Raw genomic sequence first — 20,271 nt, 5'->3', positions numbered from 1 at the left:
AAGTGTTTTATTTTTTTTTTTTTTTTTTGTTTTTTTTTAGTAAATTATAATTTATTTTAAGTTTTTTCTGAAATAAATGTTTTTGTACAAGAAACACTGATCATAATATTGAAATGATCTTGTTACGTGGCAGTTGTCACACTTTCATCACTTATTATCCCCCTGTATTGCATTAAAACACACCTCATAGTAGTGGTGATTAAAATTTTTAATGTTTTTATTCATTTATAATATTTCCAAATAGGTTTTACAGTTATATAGCAAGAATACATTGAACTGTCAAGAATAATTCATGTTTAAAGTGTAGAAAGGAAAAGTGGCACTAGTATTATAATTATAAATGAACTACATTTTTAATAATATTGATCAGCTGATAAACATTTTTAACGGTATATTAATGCTTCTTACATATTTTAAAATATTATTGCCTATTTTAAAATAGATGTTTAAATGCAAATGCATCACAATTTTAAACACAAGAAAAAAATATATACAGTGGGTATAGAAAAGAATCACCCTCTTTAAAATAATCACATTTTGTTGCTTTGCAGCCAGAAATGAAGAAGGACACAGTTTTTATCCAGCTGTATTTAACATCCAAGTGAAAGATAAAACAACAACATGCATTCCTCCAGTAAAGCATGGAGGTGGTAATATCCTGTTTATAAGATGAATGCAATGTCCCAAATAACTTTTACCTTTTTATTTATTTATTTATTTTTCGGTTATTTATTTCAGAACCTGGCATTATCAGTTTCAGCCTTTTTCCTAGAAGGATCCTAAAAGAAAACAAACGTCTTTTTTTTTATTTATTTATTTTTGGGTTATTTTGCTGTATGCATGCAAAAGGAAAGAAAGAACTGACTAACCTGGTTCAACCACATTACGTTTTCCCATTAGACCCACAAAAGTCTGGAATTTTTGCCCTGGAAGTCATTTGTGAGATAAACCACATTATTAAATTTGATTCACACATGATTCAGCATGAGCAGCCACTTTGTCTTTTGAAAGGAGTTAAATAATCACATTAATGTAAATGCAGAGATTATAGGACACCCTTTAGTCACAAATGCAAAAAACAATTAACTATGCAGGACTTTATTTATTTTTAAAGTACATTTAATTACAAAACGTTATTCCAAAGTACAGTACATGTACACTTGATTAGAAAAATACTTACGTCTTCGTGTTATCTGTGATTTTGCTGTGAAGAGAAAGTAACATTTATATTTATATTATTTATTTTATATTTACAGTGTATTTATACCATATATATCATTTGATAATGCAGAATTGAGAATAAAAATAATCTCAACACAATTTTTACAAAAATATTTTTACCAGATGATCTTTTCCCCATTAGACCAAAAACCTGTTGTAGACCAGGTGCTCGGCTGACCCTTTCCAACATCGTCTTTAGGTCAGATTCTAGCAAATTTACTTCATATGATATAAATAATTAATGATTAGGCAATGCATCCAAATGATAAACTTTCATTAGATATTGTTAAATAATCATATTCATTTTGTATATTAAATTGCAACTGATATCACTTCTATATTCCATAACTTCAGTTAAGGGCATAAAAGTAAGACTGAAATCACTAACCTCGTCTGGATACCTGTCACTCATCCAGTTCTCCTCTTCAGGACTGACGTTCTGGCACAAAATATCTGAGAAAGCAGACAATACCAGGAGAATCAGCAGGAAGATCTTCATGATGCTGTGAGGTTGCTGGAGTTCATGAGTCTGAAACCAAACTCTCAGGCTGTTTTACTCTGACAGCAGAAATTCAGTGAACTCACACTGGCTCTGTCTGTACTCAGATATGATGCAAACAGCAGCTCTGTTTAAATAGTGCTGGGGAAATGAGCAGATGATGAATCAGGTGGTGATTATGAATTATTAAAAGAAAATTGCTGCTTCACTGGATTATCCATGTAAGATTCCTCCACTGTTGAGTTCAGCCATTATTATCCGTTCTGCATTTGACCTCTGATCCACTCCTGGTTCACATCGTTCAAGATGCTTGAAGAATTAGAATTAGACAGTAACTTTACTTCATGATTTCCTTCACTCATATTCATTTGACCAATGCTGTTTTGATTGATTGCTGTAAATCATTGTTGTCCATATGGTGTTTGACTTCATGTGTGTGTTTGTAGCTTCTATTCTATTCTATTCGATTCTATTCGATTCCTTAACAAATATTTTAATTGTATATGTTTTGTGCTGGCTGATTGTTTTAAAGGATTCTTTAGTTGCTCTGTTTATTATTCACTGTTTATTTTATTTTTTCATTTAATGATTTAATATCATTTTAAAATACTATTTACTAATATTACCAATATTAATGATTGATTTTTAATTTATTTTAATTTAATGAACATAATTAGATATGATGTTTAATAATTAACTGAATTGTGTAATTCAGTTAATTATGAATAAATTAATTATTCATAAGAATTTTGAAAGTGCATGCTGCACAGGGACCAAGAAAAAGGAAAAATGATATGAAAGAATATGGTGAATGATGATATGATGAAAGATTTTTTCTTTTTTTTTAACTTTATATGATGAAATGTGAAACTTGTTATTGTTAAAGTTAAAACTATTTTAAAAATGTGTTCATTGAAATAAAGCTGTAATAAAACAAAAAAAAAGATGAAAAAAATTGTGTGTGTGTGTGTGTATATATATATATATATATATATATATATATATACACACACACACACACACACACACACACACAAACTGAAATAAGTATAAGCTGAAGTACTGAAATTGCAAAAAATTTAAACTGACAAAAATATTAAACAAATTATTTTACTAAAATAAAAATAAACATAAATTATTTTATTCCATATTTTATTCACATGATTTTGGGTTTTAAATGATACTGTGTTTGTGAATAATTCAGATTTTGACATTCCACTCTGTACATTAGTAAAGCCTGGGGTACTTTTTTTTTTTTTTTATCATTGCTGTTATTGTAAACTAAAACTATTAGAAATTGTTCTTTTTTTAAATTGAAATAAATCTGAAATAAAATAAAATGTAAACTTTAGATGGAAAACTTAAAAACGATGAAAAAGCTTCAATGGAAATTAGAAATGTTGCCTTGGCAACTATCTTAATTAAGTACAAAAATAAAACTAAAACTGAAAAAAAAAATATTATTATTTTATAAAAAAAGAAGTAAAATGACAAAAGCACATTATCTGTTTGTGATGTTCCTAAATCTGTTTGTGATTGGTTGTGTGTTGTCAAACAAGTCATAATAACATTCCAGCACTTTATTATTTAAGACATTTATGTGTGTATTTGCAACATTTGCAGCATTACTTGTATTATTGAAACAGGCTGATAAATCACGCGCTGTTTTCGATCATTTTTAACGTGATTGTTTGGGCGCCCTGTAAATTCAGGTCAGGCCTTCTCCAAATGTCTTCTTCGTGATCGACCAGAAGGGGGCGCTGTCTCAGATGGGCTGTTTCTCTACCCAACCATTAGATTCATGGCCTGGCAGGCTCGGCCAGTTACAATCCACCTGCTTTAAAGAGCTTGAGCAGGCGACAAACCTGCGCTCATAACATACAGAACATTATTGTGTATTGGTGAGGACACTAATATAGTTTTTTGTCCTTATATTTATCTTTATAGTTTTAATTTTTAATCTTAATGGACCTTTAGTCATTGTGTTACAAGTTTAGTCAGTGTGTTACTTTACAGAGGTACAGATTGTTGGCTGATGGATGTGTCTCCTTTGATTCCCCTGCTAAATGAGCCCTGTGCCATGGACGATGCCATGGATGACGTCTCTCCATCTATGCTTTAGTCACAGCAACCAGACAGGTCAGAATTTATTCTATTTTATTTTATTTTATTTTATTTTGCAAGGGCACATTAAATTGATCAAAAGTGACAATAAAGACAATGTAATGTTACAAAAGATTTCTATTTCTACTGTATTTCACAACTTTCTATTCATCAAAAAAATCCTAAAAAAAAAAAAGTATCATGGTTTTCACAAAAATATGAAGCAGCACAACTTTTTTCAACCTTGAAAATCAGAAATGTTTCTTGAGCAGTAAATCTGTATATTAGAATGATTTCTGGAGGATCATGTGACACTGAAGACTGTAGTGATGATGCTGAAAATTCAGCTTTGATCACAGAATTAATTATGTTTTAAAATATATTCAAATAGAAAACAGTTATTTTAAATTATAATAATATTTCACAAAACAAATGAACAAACCTTTTTATTCATTTGTTCAAAGAGCCATCAATAACACCCTTGTGTTTGAGTCCGGGTGATAGAATTTGTGGACTTGATAACATTTTATGACATTTGTTACCAGCCTCATATTTGAGTCAGCTGGTTAGTAGGACGAGGGTGATGGTTGAACTAAATATCATTTTATGACATGTTAACACTGTGCCAAAGAGTAAAACAGATGTGCATGTCCATGTGGGATCACCTCTGGGTGAGACTGGTGTGACGGGCTCCAGGTGGATCCATGGAGGACCGACATCACTTCCCAGTGCAACAAAACAAATTGCAGGAACAAGTAACATGAAGAATGTTGCATACTACGTATAGGCTACTGCATGTCCTGTGCAGTATTCAGTTAGTGGTAATTAGTTATTATTACTTAAAAATATATATTTTTATTGGCATTGACGATTCCATCAAGAATTATTAACATCCATGTAACCTTTGCATTGCACAAAAGGTTTATATAGTGGAAAATGTTCTTCATACTAAGAAAAAAAATGGTTCTTTTAAGAACTGTTCACTGAAAGGTTCTTTGGGGAAACAAAAATGGGAAATAAATGGCTTTTTTTTTTAAGAATGTAGCCAGAAGCATGTAATTTGTTGATGCACCTTTAAAATTGTCACCTTGGAGCACAAAATCAGTCTTAAGTCGCTGGGGTATATTTGAAGCAATGGCCAAAAATACATTGTACGGGTCAAAATTACCGATTTTTCTTTTATCCCAAAAATCATTAGGATATTAAGTAAAGATCATGTTCCATAAAGGTATTTTGTAAATTTCCTACCATAAATATATCAAAACTTCATTTTTGATTAATAATATGCATAGCTAAGAATTCATTTGAACAACTTTAAAGGCGAGTTTCTCAATATTTCGATTTTTCTTGCACCCTCAGATTCCAGATTTTCAAATAGTTGTATCCCGGCCCAAAATTGCCCTATCATAACAAACCATACATCAATGGAAAGCTTATTTATTCAGCTTTCAGATGCTGAATAAATCTCAATTTCGAAAAATTGACACTTAAGACTGGTTTTGTGATCCAGGGTCACAATTGTGTTTGTTTTTAGTTGCATGATGTGGTAATGATTTAAAAACATTTTGTTCCTCTCACAGCTGGACATGACTGGAAACAATTCTATCCTTTACTTTTGACTCTTTGAAAGACTCAATCCAGATCCAAAGACTAGGAACTGTGTTTCACATAGTGCTCTTTAGTAAAACCTGCCATCAGTCATTCTTCTAAAGCCTTGCTACTCTCTGTCTAAATGCTTTCATGAAGAGGTTTCATCTGAAGTTTTTTTCTTCTGTGTGATAATTATGTGCAATTAGACAAGTCTCCTGTAGCTTCTCAACATCTTAACAGCAAATCTTGATCTTCATTCTTGAGCGCTTTTCACTTTCAAAGAGCTTTAAAGTCGCTGATTTTGAGGACTGACCCAAAGTGACACATTATCTGAGTCACACAGAGATCATTCTTGCCCAGCTACAGTAGCTTCCACACTTGACCTCAGTTTGAGGTGATCTTCTATAAAACAAAGTATTATAACAGGTACTGTAATTGAAAAGTACCTCCTATGATGGTTTCTATTATAATAGAACAGAAAATTCATGTTTTTGTCATGTTTCTTGTTAAATTTGTAAAATTCACTACATCATTTGGAGAAACAAAAATATTGGGAATGATTATATTCTTGTTCTAAAGTAAATTGAGCTTTTTTTATTTAATAACTCATGCATGAAGGTTAAGGTTTATGGAACTGTAATCAAGACAGTGAGGTTTGTGATGTCATCTATAGCAAATAAAAGTGCTTTTGTCTTTGTTCAGCAACCCATGAGTGTTAGATCTGACCTTCTAGCCAGAGCACTTGCATACCTTTCCACTCGAGCCAAGAGACAGGCATGGAAAAATACTGGTATGTTTTTTTTGTTTTTTTTTTACTTATATCTTTTAAATCTTATTTGCATAGTATTTACAATATCAGTCAAAGGTTTGGGCAACCAATCTCAATTTTTATTATTACAATTATATTTCTTATGTACTGATAGATTTAAAACGATTTAAAAACAGAATTAAAATAGAAAAAAAAATGGAATTCAGTTATTCATTTTGTAAAGAAATTCATTTGTATGAATGGTTTAAATTAGTAATATAATAATAATAAAACATACAGAACTGTTCAAAAGTTTGGGGTCAGTAAAATGTTTTAATTTTTTGAATGAAGTCTCTTATGCTCACCAAGTCTGTTTATTCGGAAATACAGTGAAAACAGTAATGAACGATTATTACAATTTAAAATAACTGTTTTCTATAATTTATTCACGTGATGCGAAGCTGAATTTTCAGCATCATTACACAGTCTTCAGTGTCACATGATCCTTCGGAAATCATACTAATATGCTGATTTGCTGCTTAAATAAATATTTTATTTATCAATGCTGAAAACAGTTGTGCTGCTTAGTATTTTTGTGGAACATTTTTTTTTTCAGGATTCATTGAAAAAGTAAATTTAAAACATTTTATTTTAAAACAGAAATCTTGTGTAACCTTTCCTGACACTTTTGATCAATGTAATGCATTTTTGCTGAATAAATGTATTAATTTCTTAAAAAAGAAAAGAAAAATCTGACTGACCTCAAACTTTTTGAATGGTAGTCTTCAGTAAAGCAAACGCTTAAACTTTTGACTGCTAATGCATGTTTTGCTTTAATTTCCTAGATGAGCTGGCACAGTCCCTGTCTTCCCGTGTGCATGTGTTGTGTTGGATCATGACAAGGCCTGAAAATCATTTGAAAAAGCTCCTGCATGTTTGTGCCACCTGGGCCAAATACTGTAACCAGGTTCTGTATATGAGCTCACAGAGCTCCGACTTCCTCCAGCACGCCGACTGGTTCCTCAAAGCCGACGACGACACGTTTGTGGTGGTGGAAAACCTGAGATACCTACTTTCCCAGCATGACACAGAGAAGCCTGTTTATTTTGGCTACAGGTTCATGGGTTACATGAGCAGAGGAGCCGGATATGTTCTGAGCCGAGAGGCTCTCAGGAGATTTGTGCAAGGCTTTAGTACGGGATGCTGTGAGAATTTCAGCTCCTTGGAGGACATGGCCTTGGGCAGGTGCATGGAGACCATGGGAGTGAAGGCCGGGGATTCAAGAGATTTTCCTTTTAGACCTGAAAATCACCTCATTGCCACAGAGAATGGAAAACAGGTCTGGGGACAGCTACTACAGACCCAGACGGGTGAGTGCCAGTTTCTCATTAAAAAAATGTGTTTGTCATTTTACACTTAACCCTAAGCTCCGCCCTTGGTTACTGTTGCTAAGACATTCGATAGGAATGAACTGGAGATTTACATGAACTGTACATGAACAGGAATGAACCTGAGATTTACATGATGCATTTTGAGAAAAATTTGCTCATAAAGTGGTAAAAAGGTGGATATTTTTACTATTACTATTATTATTTTAAGGCTGTGTGACACTACATAACTTTTATCTGCTATTTACATTGAAATAAATGTAATTATGCAGTAAAATGAATAAATCCTGCAGATACTGTGAATCAGAATCACAGTTATTATAGTTAACTAAAACTAAATCCATAAAATAAACATTAACTGCAATAAAATAAATTGTCAGCTGGTTTTCATATGCACTGTTTCTTGTTTTTATTTAGTATAACTTGAAATATATTTAGTTTAACTATATAAATATATATATATAGTTATAGTTTTATATATAACTATATATATATATACACACACACACACACACAATAGTATCTCATTGATATTGATACAACACTGATCAGAGTCAAGCCCAATAGGTTTTACCATATTTTTTAATAATGTAAAAATTCTATTTCAATCTACCTAAAGATACAGATACTTACATTAGAAAATATTTTTTATCTAGTTTAATAAAATCCCACCCCATTTTATTCTTGTTAAATGTCCTGTTTCACTCAGAAATATTTTTTTTTTACAGAAAATTGTTTGTGAGCATTGTTTCTTGTTGAAATCACATCCTTTTGTTGTTTTTTTAAACATAATAAATACTTACTGACATTAAAATTACTGATTTTTTTTAATGCAAATCTTTTTATTATTATTAATTGTATTATTTAACTATAATTTCAGTTAGTCAGAACTACATTTTACAGTGACAATCAAAATAAATGTTTCTTCTGCTATTCTCAGCAGCATAATAGAGCAGTATTTTCATGCTCTAATTTAAAAAATAAAATAACTCATATATAAGAGTTATATATTCATATATATGAATATAGGGCCCCGACTGCTGTGCAGATTTTGTGATCACGTTTCATTACATGCGACCTGTAGACATGTACATGCTGGAGTATTTTACACATCACCTGCGGCTATTCAGATACAAGTACAGATTCTACACTAATCATGAACAAAACAGCACCAGTGAGCTTAAACATAGTTAAAACCACAGTACAAATACAAGAAACACACACAAACACACACACACAAAACCACACAGATGTTTAATGTGACCAAAAACTAGTTTGCATGAGAACATTTGAAGTTACAGAATATTTGTTCATTTGCCACATCAAGAAATGTCTGAATGTCACTGCATTTCTCTGAGTCAGAATTATTCCTTATTAAGAATTATCTAAACATTTCTTTCAAATAAAAGCCACTGTTTGATATTTTCAATATAATGCAATGAAATCCAGACATTTTTAAGTATGACTTAAACTTACGTAAATACTTTTTGTGGCCACTATATATGCTATATAATAAATACCTTTAGGAGATTCGTTTTTTAAAATGTTTACAGTAAAAATCTTTATTGTCATTTAAAATGTTGAATATTATAAGCTAATATATATTTAAATAATAAAGAGCCCTTTAGCTTTATTTCTTTTTTTTAGCATCCCATGCTTTTGTGTCAGGGTCAGTGCTCTAATGATAAGATTTACATTTTCACACAGGATTTTCTGCAGGCCTCTTGACTATCAAACTGGTTTTTGTTGCCTTGGCAACCTCCAAACCAGAACTGAGCACATGAATTGGCCTTTGGATCGAAATACCATTTAACAACATACTCTTGACACGGACCGGGATCCAGAGTCTGTAGACATCCTTCCTCTGACACAAGAGAGAGAAAATTTGATGTACAGGGAGTCAGAATTGCAATTATTTGTATTGTATCACTTTTGAACAGCATTTACCTGCAATGGAATCTTCCTGGAAGAACAGCGGGGGGTCAGTCCTGTGTTCATCCTGTTTCAGCCATTCCAAAGACATGAGAGAGAAATCTGGGAGGAGGTTCAGCTCAAACTAAAGTACATTGATAATCATGAACAGATGAAAAGTTGACCAGTAACATTGACTGTTTTGTTTTTAGATTTTTTTGTAGACTTCTTGCAATATAAAAGGAGTAAATTTCATCGACAACTTCAATCTTTTCTTGGGCCATAGACAACTGTTTAAACCGGATGGCCTCCACCCAAACAAACTTGGAGCTAGAGTGCTTAAGGACAATATCTACTTTTCCCTCCGCCATCCTTCAGCAGAGGGTGTCAATCCATTCAGCACACACACATGGGGTCCGAGTCATCATGTGGTTGACATATCCCACAATACTGACACTGATAACACCATGCAGCCACAACAAGCACTGCCTATGGACACTATCCCAGCTGAGCCCTGCCCACAGAGCTCCTCACAGACAGACTGTGATGTATCAAAACAGCTACAAGACTCAGCACCCAAGGATGACTTTCTGGAAAACAGCCAGGGAAGCCAGGACAACATATCACAGTCACCGGAAACACCAGAGACACAGCCCCGTTTACTGGACACATTATCCCTCTCTCCAGCATCTCCACTTCTGTGCTTCTCACAGAAAATGGAGGAATTGGTGTATGCTGGGATTAAACTCTCTCACTCATTCGCTGCAAGCCCGCAGATATCAACAAAAAAACGGCGGGCCCCCCAACCACCAAAGCCTGTTGGCCCTGCTCCTGTGAGAGCTCTCCGACCGCTGCCACAACGCCAGGGCCCAAACCCTCCATCTGCTGTAGGTGAACTAAAAACAACTGATAGCAGCTCTCAGTGATATGTGTCGGGTCCCCGCTATAATAGCAGCAACATTCACAAATGTTTACAGAATAAGCGGGAACCCAGTGTAGATTTAATCATCAGTAGGGGTCTAAACATTTCATCCATTGTTATTAAGGGCGTAGCACTATCTGATCACTTCTGTATTTTCTTTGATATATTGATCTCTGCTACCACTGAATCTAGATCTGTCTCTGTCAGAAGGACATGCATAAATGAGAACACTAGTGTGCTGTTTATGGAGGCTATATCTTTAACACCAAGCAACACTCAAACAGCAAATGCAATGAGTTTGCTTCCTTCTTTTCTGAGAAGATCATCAATATCAGGAAGGAGATTAGTACTTCCTCAAGTAATGAAGAGGTCAGAGAGATTTGGCCGCAATATCAAAAAGATACTGTCTATTTTTGAAGCAATTGATAGCAAAATTTTGGAAGAAATAGTGCAGCACCTAAAATCATCAACCTGCTATCTTGACACACTTCCCACATCTTTTTTCAAAAGTGTGCTTAACTGTTTAGAATCAGATCTCTTAGAAGTGGTGAACGCCTCACTTCTTTCTGGGACATTTCCAAACTCCCTGAAAACTGCAGTTGTTAAGCCCCTCCCCTCCTATAATTGAGCAATTATAGACCAATATCTAATCTTCATTTATAGGCAAAATTATAGAAAATGTAGTCCTTAATCAGCTCAATAAATACTTAAACTCAAATGGATACCTGGACAATTTTCGATCTGGTTTCTGACCGCATCACAGCACAGAGACAGCACTCATTAAGATAATAAATGATATTCGCTTAAATTCTGACTCTGGCAAAATATCAGTGCTGGTATTGCTAGATCTCAGTGCTGCGTTTGACACTGTCGATCATAACATACTACTAGAGAGACTGGAAAACTGGGTCGGGCTTTCTGGGATGGTACTCAAATGGTTCAGGTCATACTTAGAAGGGAGAGGCTATTATGTGAGTATAGGAGAGCATAAGTCTAAGTGGACGTGCATGACATGAGGAGTCCCACAAGGCTCAATTCTTGCACCGCTCTTGTTTAGCTTTCCCACTAAGTCAAATAATGAGAAAGAACCAAATTGCCTATCACAGCTATGCTGATGATACCCAGATTTACCTAGCCTTATCTCCAAATGACTACAGCCCCATTGACTCCCTCTGCAAATGCATTGATGAAATTACTGAACTTTCTTCAGTTAAACAAGGAAAAAACTGAAGTCATTGCATTTGGAAACAAAGATGAAGTTTTCAAGGTGAATGCATACCTTGACTCTAGGGGTCACACAACTAAAAATCAAGTCAGGAATCATGCTGTGATTCTGGAGACAGACCTTTCAGTAGTCATGTCAAAGCAGTAACTAAATCAGCATACTATCATCTAAAAAAACATTGCAAGAATTAGATGTTTTGTTTCCAGTCAAGACTTGGAGAAACTTGTTCATGCCTTTATCACCAGCGGGGTGGACTATTGTAATGGTCTCCTCACCAGCCTTCCCAAGCAGACCATTAGACAGCTGCAGCTCATCCAGAACGCTGCTGCCAGGATTCTGACTAGAACCAGAAAATCTGAGCATATCACACCAGTTCTCAGGTCTTTACACTGGCTTCCAGTTACATTTAGGATTGATTTTAAAGTACTTTTACTCGTTAATAAATCACTCAATGATCTAGGACCAAAATATATATCAGATATGTTCACTGAATATAAACCTAACAGAGCACTCAGATCATTAGGATCAAGTCAGTTAGAAATACCAAGGGTTAACACAAAACAAGGGGAGTCCGCCTTTACTATGCCGCCCGCAGTTGGAATCAGCTTCCAGAAGAGATCACATGTGCTAAAACATTAGTCACATTTAAATCTAGACTCAAAACTCATCTGTTTATCTGTGCATTTATTGAATGAGCACTGCGCGATGTCCGAACTGATTGCACTGTATTTTACGTATTCACTGTATTTTATGTAAAATCATTTTCTATTTTAACTGTTTTAAATTCATTTTAAATAAGTCAATTTTTAAATCATTTTCAAAGTTTTAAAATTGCTTGTTTTTTTGTTTTTTAATTATTTTTCTTCATGATTATTTAAATTTCTTTAATATAAAACTATTTGAATTACCATTGTGTATGAAATGTGCTATATAAATAAACTTGCCTTGCCTAGACAATTTAAAAATACTCCAAATATTGTAGTCTTTCTATTAATATTTAAGTCATAAAAACAACATGCATAATAATAATTAGAAAAATGTTGCCTAACTTTATAATAATAATAAAAGAAATGTACAATAAAAACGCAACACTGCAGAGCATTTATGTAATTCAATTAAATAATTACCTTTCTTAGCAAACATCATGTAACTTTTAGATCAAATATTGCTTTTAGATACATCATGTTTTTAAAACTGATGCAAGTCTCTCAATATAAAATCATAAAAACTGCATGTGTAATAATAATTAGAACAAGTATTATATTTATATAATAATACATAGATTTATATATATTAAAAAATGTCATGCTCCAGGACTTCTGTTTTTTTATTTAAATGCTTTTATTTTAAATTTCTGGAGTTCAACAATAACGTCATAATAGCAATCAAATCAAATATGGCACCTTTAGATTCTTAATTTTTATTATTATTATTTTTTAACTAATACAGTCTTGTGGACTGAAGCATGTGTGAATTTACCTCGGAGCTGAAGGTAGTGCTGAATATCGATCCATCAGTGTTCTCACAGATCTCATGAAGCAATTTACTTTCCACTTCTACACCACAGAGACAGAAAACATGCATTTAATTCATGTGATCCTGTGCTCCTGACAGGTCACATTCATCTCCTGTTGTCCTCTCACATCAAAATCCACTGACATATTTGTTTAGAGCTGTTTTCACTTCTAAACGATGCTTGATCTATGCATATTTCTCTCTTGAGTCAGATGAGATGACCTTTTTACTGGAGAAAGCACAACTATGAATAAAGGAATCAATGCTTTGAGGTTAAAAAATGTATGGATTTGGATGTGCAGCCTTTTCAATTCACATGATGTTAATTGATGGACTGGAGTGGTGTGGATTATTGCAATGTTTTTATCAGCTGTTTGGACTCAGCACAAATTTTGGAAGGCCCAAGGGTGAGCAAATTTTCAGCAGATTTTTCATTTTTGGGTGAATTATTCCTTTGCTCACCAGAAATTCTGCCACATAGAGTCGGGTTACAAGTATTTTTTCAATTTTCAGTAATTTTAATGTGTGAATGATTTTGAAACATTATTTTATGGGTAATCCTGATTTCCACTTTCGCAGACTGAAAGTTAAATGATACATTTTGAAAACGTACTTTTGATGATGGAAAATAAATATCAATATTTTTGAAGTCTGCAACATCAGATTTGGCGAGCAAATGAAAAAAAAAAAAAAAAAAATTCAAGATTGCAACATACCAGGAAGCATTCCGAAGTCCATTATGGAAAACACGTGCTCTTCAGTGGGCGGCGACGCTATTGACTTCAGCTCCTGCTTAAAATCATCATAGATGGGGTCGCTTTGATTCACCACCCCTATAGCCAACATGGTGATATTGGCTGAATGGGCCTCTCTGACTGCATCCTCCAGCTTCACCGTGTCCCGATGATCTGTCTGGCCATCCGTAATAACCACAGCTACTTTCTTCACACCGGGCCGAGCAAAGTGGAAGATCTCATTGGCCTTTCTGATGCCACTTCCTGTGTAAGTGCCCTCCCCAATGTAGGGCATCCTGCGCACGGCTGCTTTCACTTCATCCCGACTTAACCTCTCTTGTATGCTTGTAACCACCAGGTTAATGTGGCTGTAGAGAATCACGCCGACACGTGTGACCTCCGGACTGACTGACACGCGGTCGATCAAGGTATTCACAAAGTCTTTGATGACCTCAAAGTTTTCAGGGCCGACGCTCTCAGAGCTGTCAATCACAAACACCAGCTCCAGAGGCTGTACTCTGCAGATCCGACCACAACCTGACAAACCAGAATAAATCATTTAGACCTAATCAGTTCATCACTAAGCAATCAAATTTAGTGAAAACATCTGCAGTTTGAATACTTACCACAAATTGATCGGATTAAAATGATTATTTCCTCTTTCTGCAAAATACATAAAAAAATCTCATTATTGAAGTTCTGCAGAAGTTTCTGTTTCACACTAGCTAGCATTAATGTTATTGTAGTATCATTTATATACTATGATAGTTTGTTTTATTTATTTTGAATGAGCTTTTATTTTTAACATTTTGTTTTTATTTTAATTTAAGTTTGAATAATTTTGTTATTTCTGTTATTTTGTATTTTGTTTTTAAATATATCTTTATTTATCTTTTATATCGATTTAATTTATTACTATTTTACTAACTTTAGTACTTAAATCTATGTATTTCAGTCAGTTGCCAAGGCAACTTTTCTATTTTTTTTTAATTTAATCTTTTTATCAGAATATTTTGTATTGTTTTTAGTGTTTTGTCTTTATTTCAGTTATATATAGCATAATATACAGCATAGGTAAAATATCCAAATGTTCTGAATGCATTAAATAGTTTTGAATTTATTGTTATTTTACTAATTTTAGTATTTAAACATATTTAACTAAACAAAACAAAACAAAACAAAATATAATTTAAAAAACAACTTCAAAAGGATACAGAACATTTGGATATTGTACATATGCTATACACAATGATGTATGTATATACATTATTGTGAATAGCATGTGTACAATATCAAAATGTTCTGTATTCTATTGAAGTTGTAAATAAAAAAAAGATTATTGGGATTTGTTTAAAAATACTATTTCTATAAATACTATTGAAAAAATTAACTCAAAAATGGGATAAAAATGCTAAATAGTTTTCTATTTACAGCTGGCATGAGGTCATGCAACAACAGCATAATACAATACTTGTTTTAAACTGGAACAAATTACTCAAAAAAGGTCCAAAATGAATTCTTTATTGACATCTGGGTACATACCGTGAGACCAGGTTCTCCTTTTGTTCCTGTATTTCCCTGCGATTATAAAACACAATGTTCAGTGTGTTAAATGTAGTTAAATAATGTAGAGAAGCATGTATTAAGCCATGCTTGGATTGGCGTTGTCAGCTATCATAATAATGCTTAATGATTAAAAAGCAAGTCTCGCGTGAAGGCTTGATGATCCAATTTTCCTTCTCGGTTCTTCTCACCGTTGGTCCTGTAGGCCCTAGTTCTCCCTGGCTTCCTCTGTCTCCTTTACGCCCTTGTGCTCCTGGTAACCCACGATTGCCCTAGTATAGAGTTGTTATGTTACAGAGCTGAAACTCACAATTGTGGTCATGTTTTCAAGCTTGACGTGATGCAAAAAAAATTTTTTTAATTCATTTAAATGCATATATGTTTGGCAGTATAAATCACCAGTTCGGTGGGAAAGAGTGGCTAACATCTCATTTTGTGTTTGATGGAAGAAAACTCCTACAGGTATGGCATGACATGAGGGTGAGTAAATGTAATTGTGTGAAGGATTCATTTAATGCTTGCTATATGACTCTCCTCACCTTCTGCCCCGGCAGACCCTCTCCGGGAAACCCTCTTGGCCCCTGTTTACCCTGATATCCAGGATCACCCTGTAAAAAACAGAATAAAGCATAAAATGCATGTCAGTTTATCAGTTTCAGTATTTCATGGTGTACATCACACTGTAATGTGTTTCTGAAAATACTGTATCTTGTTGATAAACCTCAGATTCCCGTTACCTTTGGTCCTTGTATGCCCTCTCCTGGTAATCCTGGAGGACCAGCTGGACCAGTCTGACCAATGCAGCCCTGCAGACCACAAAAACACTTCTGAGCACACCTGAACAGGTGAATCTGAACAGAATCTTACACCACACTGTGCACCCAAAAAATAAAGGCTAGGTCTTAGGACCATTAAGATTGATTGATTTGATTGTTTTTTTGTTTGTTTGTTTGTTTTTTTTGCATTGTGACATTATTATGACAGTTAAGGACAATCTCCCCCAGTTTCCATTACTGTAATGATTTGCTGCACTGCAATTATGTAATGTTAACATATGTAATCAAAAGTTGAACACAAAACACCATTATTTATACACCGTTCTTAGAATGTTTTCTGAAACAGATTAGTTAGATTTTAGTGTAGTTAGTCTAACAACTTACCACTTGTTTCAGGTCGTTCAGAGAACATTCAAAAGTAACATTCCCATAATGTTTGCAAAATCAGAAAATTGAACATTCCCTTAATGTTTTCTCTATTAGTCACATAACCAAGAAAAAATGTTTTCTATTTACAGCTATTATATAGCTGTAAATAGTTATATAGTTTTAATTATATAGAAATAGTATTTTTAAACAAATCCCAATAATCTTTTTTTATTTACAACTTCAAAAGAATACTGAACATTTTGATATTGTACACATGCTATTCACAATAATATATATATATATATATACATATATATATATATATATATATATATATATATATATATATATATATATATATATATATATATATATATACATCATTGTGTATAGCATATGTACAATATCCCAATGTTCTGTATCCTTTCGAAGTTGTTTTTTAAGTTATATTTTGTTTTGTTTAGTTTAGTTAAATATGTTTAAATACTAAGATTTAACTATTTAATGCATACAGAAAATTTGGATATTTTACCTATGCAATATATTATGCTATATATAACTGAAATAAAGACAAAATACTAAAAACAATACAAAATATTCAGATAAAAAGATGAAATAAAAAAATAGAAAGGTGTTTAAACATTTTTTACATTTCTAAACATTTTAAACATTTTTTAAATTAAAAAGAAAAACAGGATGTTTTGAAAGTTGCCTTTAATGCTGATTTTGTCATCTTTGAGAATTATCAGAAATAAAACTGTCTACATTACAGCATCTTGATGCATCAAGAATGCATTGCACAATGCAAAGAAATACCACTATTCCTTTTTTTGCAAAAACATCTAATGACTCATTTAACAGTGTATTATACATGCATTCTACATAGAACATGAAATATATTTCCCACCTTTGGGCCCACTTGCCCAAGACCTGGTGCTCCAGCAGACCCCGGTGGACCTGGAGGGCCTCGATCCCCCTGTGACAGAAAATATAAATTCATCAAATGCTTTAATAGAATACTTTTTTAAAGATTCAGATGTTTACATTTACTGAAGAAAATGGGAGGGATGCAAGCACCTTACCTTTGGTCCAGGTAAACCTGTTCCCTTTGGCCCAGTCTCTCCTGTAAGACCTGGCAGACCTGGTGGCCCCTATAGATCACATAGACAACACTGTTATATTCCCAGTTGGTATGTCAGATTAAATACAGACTGTATGAATAAAACTTTGAGTTGCATGAATAATGTTATTTGTAATGGTATTTACAGGTTGGCCGGGATAGCCTTCTCCCTTCGACCCTGGCATTCCAATGGGGCCTCGTAACCCTATTTCACCCTAAAGACAGACAAAATGCATGATCTGAATCACAAAACCACACAGGTTTCTGCACGGACATCACTCTTACCTTTGGCCCTGCAATGCCTATCCCTGGTTCTCCAGCAGGACCTGTTGGACCAAACGGCCCTGGATCCCCCTACAGGATAATGAACATGGTATGAAATCTCTGATCAATCACATAAACATACCGTTACCTCAAACAATATTTAGACATTTATGTAACATTAAAAATATATGAATGAATCTTTGAAAAAGTTGCAATGGAAGTAAAAAAATAATGCAGCAGTTATGACAACTTCTAATGAAATTATGTTCAACCAACAAAGTACACTGAATTAGAAGCACTTGATAATTTGTAATGTGTGTTCACAGTGTGTGTGTGTGCACGTGTTTGTTCACTACTCACTGCTGTGTGTGCACTTTGATTGGTGAAATGCACAGCACAAATTCCGATTATGGGATACTTTCATTTTTAAAGAAATTCACTTAAACCGAAAATTTGAGTTTAAGTTCCACACAATATCAAGTTAATGTAATGATCAGTATTATTATGTCAACAGAACTCAACAATGTTTGCAACTTAAAAGGTTTAATTAAATCATTAAAATTAGAATTTTTTAACTTGCAACCATGCATTTATTTAAGTTGTGGTAACAGGCCCCCAGAATCGTTTTTTAGAGTGAGGGTTAAAAAGCAGAAATGTGTTGTAATTTTCATAATTTACTCCATAAAAAAAGATTTATTATTAAGTCAGTTTTTATTGTATTGTATTATATTGTATTTAACCCGCAGCATTTCTCAAACCTACCTTGGGCCCCGGTATGCTCCTTCCTTGAGGCCCAGGAACACCTGGAATTCCAACTTTCCCTGGTTCTCCCTATTTCAAATGAAAGATAATTCAATAGACATCAAAGTGAATACTGGCAATGACAGAGACACAGGTCTTTTCTTGATGTGGTATTTTGTTTTTGTTAAGATTAATGGATTGTTTTCACCTTTGCTCCTACTGGCCCAGCTGGTCCCAGTGGTCCTGGTTGGCCACTGAAGCCCCTCTCCCCTTGATCCCCCTATTGAAGGAAGTTTATTTAAAAATGTAATACATTTAATGTGTGATTGCCTCATCTTTAGATCCTGTAATGTATACAGTGGGTACTGAAAAAATCTCCCCCTTTAAAATAATCACATTTTGTTGCTTTGCAACCTGAAATGAGGATGGACACAGTGTTTCTTTTTTTTTTTTTTTTTTTTTTTTTTTTGCATTTCTTGTCAAATGGTCAAATGATACTTTTTCCAACTCAGTGATTCTGTTTTTTGTTGTTGTTGTTGTTGTTTTTCTGACTTGTTGGTGTTTTATCTTTCACCTGGATGTTATAAGTTGCACTGGGTAAATACAGCTGGATAAAAACTGAGTCCATGTTCATTTCAGGCTGCAAAGCAACAAAATGTGATTATTTTAAAGAAGGTGATTCTTTTCTATACCCACTGTATATATACATATACAATAATGGTATAATCTTCAGTTTTCTTTGACAAATCAATAAAGCACATCCATATACACATTACTTTCTCTCCTGGCAGGCCTCTTCCTGGAGGTCCGTCTTGTCCCTTGGGTCCCGGTAAGCCTATATCACCCTAAAATAAATGAGATATCTTACAGCATATTCAAAGACATTGAATGTTTCTGATATAAAGCTATCTCTCACTAACTTGCCAGTAAGAGCATTCTGACCTTTGATCCAATGGCTCCATCTTCTCCCGGTACACCTGGCCCACCTGGTAAACCTCGCAATCCAGATTCACCCTACAGCATCACCCATAAACACAACTCTGATTTCACTATTTGATACTTTATTCTGTTCTTTCATGCCATGTTACAATTTAGTTGAAACAACAACTCACTTTAGGTCCTGGTTCTCCAATACCTCTTTCTCCAGGGGCTCCAAGATCTCCAGGGAAGCCCTGTTCTCCCTGAGAGGAAACAAAACGAAAACACATTGTTTATAGATAGATAGATAGATAGATAGATAGATAGATAGATAGATAGATAGATAGATAGATAGATAGATAGATAGATAGATAGATAGATAGATAGATAGATAGATAGATAGATAGATAGATAGATAGATAGATAGATAGATAGATAGCAGTTTTTATGGCGCAGTTATACCTTTGGTCCAGCGAGTCCTATCCCAGGATTCCCTCTTTGACCAGAAGGACCGGCTGGTCCCTGATTCCCCTTTAGATATAAAGATAAAGGTGAAAATAAATGGTTGCTTGGGTCTTCTGGTGGTTAGTCAGACCTTTGTAATGGTTGCTAGGTTCTTCTAGGATATTTCAAGTGGTTGCAAGTATTTCCATTCATTTAGAAA

The 20,271-nt window shown here is 33.8% G+C and overlaps 2 protein-coding genes and 1 pseudogene across 2 annotated transcripts in view; 1 reads left to right on the top strand and 2 right to left on the bottom strand.

Annotated features, from left to right (window-relative positions):
* Positions 1–654: 654 nt before the first annotated feature.
* LOC109069836 (protachykinin) lies at positions 655–1,811 on the bottom strand. Its single transcript, XM_042773191.1, has 5 exons — positions 1,609–1,811; positions 1,342–1,440; positions 1,181–1,204; positions 870–926; positions 655–779 (listed from the first exon to the last, which is right to left on the bottom strand). Exons 1-5 carry the CDS (start codon positions 1,718–1,720, stop codon positions 769–771), a joined length of 303 nt encoding a protein of 100 aa, XP_042629125.1. The 5' UTR covers positions 1,721–1,811; the 3' UTR covers positions 655–768.
* A 5,203-nt stretch (positions 1,812–7,014) lies between these two features.
* On the top strand, positions 7,015–7,669 carry LOC109098768 (annotated as a pseudogene).
* Positions 7,670–8,483: 814 nt separating this feature from the next.
* Positions 8,484–20,271, bottom strand: part of LOC109098767 (collagen alpha-1(XXVIII) chain-like) — a 22,522-nt gene continuing 10,734 nt past the window's right edge. Inside the window, exons 17-35 of the mRNA XM_042773192.1 lie at positions 20,070–20,138; positions 19,802–19,870; positions 19,632–19,703; positions 19,466–19,534; positions 18,898–18,969; positions 18,711–18,779; positions 17,970–18,038; positions 17,831–17,899; positions 17,647–17,715; positions 17,472–17,540; positions 16,157–16,225; positions 15,959–16,027; positions 15,611–15,691; positions 15,399–15,434; positions 14,483–14,519; positions 13,839–14,393; positions 13,087–13,163; positions 9,497–9,605; positions 8,484–9,413 (exon numbers count right to left, since the gene is read on the bottom strand). Coding sequence (XP_042629126.1) covers positions 9,241–9,413; positions 9,497–9,605; positions 13,087–13,163; positions 13,839–14,393; positions 14,483–14,519; positions 15,399–15,434; positions 15,611–15,691; positions 15,959–16,027; positions 16,157–16,225; positions 17,472–17,540; positions 17,647–17,715; positions 17,831–17,899; positions 17,970–18,038; positions 18,711–18,779; positions 18,898–18,969; positions 19,466–19,534; positions 19,632–19,703; positions 19,802–19,870; positions 20,070–20,138 — 1,902 coding nt within the window. The 3' untranslated portion in view covers positions 8,484–9,240. The remainder of the gene's footprint in view (positions 9,414–9,496; positions 9,606–13,086; positions 13,164–13,838; positions 14,394–14,482; positions 14,520–15,398; positions 15,435–15,610; positions 15,692–15,958; positions 16,028–16,156; positions 16,226–17,471; positions 17,541–17,646; positions 17,716–17,830; positions 17,900–17,969; positions 18,039–18,710; positions 18,780–18,897; positions 18,970–19,465; positions 19,535–19,631; positions 19,704–19,801; positions 19,871–20,069; positions 20,139–20,271) is intronic.

Source organism: Cyprinus carpio, chromosome A16, assembly GCF_018340385.1.
Source record: "Cyprinus carpio isolate SPL01 chromosome A16, ASM1834038v1, whole genome shotgun sequence".
NCBI classification, from domain to species: Eukaryota; Metazoa; Chordata; class Actinopteri; order Cypriniformes; family Cyprinidae; genus Cyprinus; species Cyprinus carpio.
Note: the sequence above shows the minus strand (reverse complement) of the source record. Positions and strands in the feature narration are given on the sequence as shown.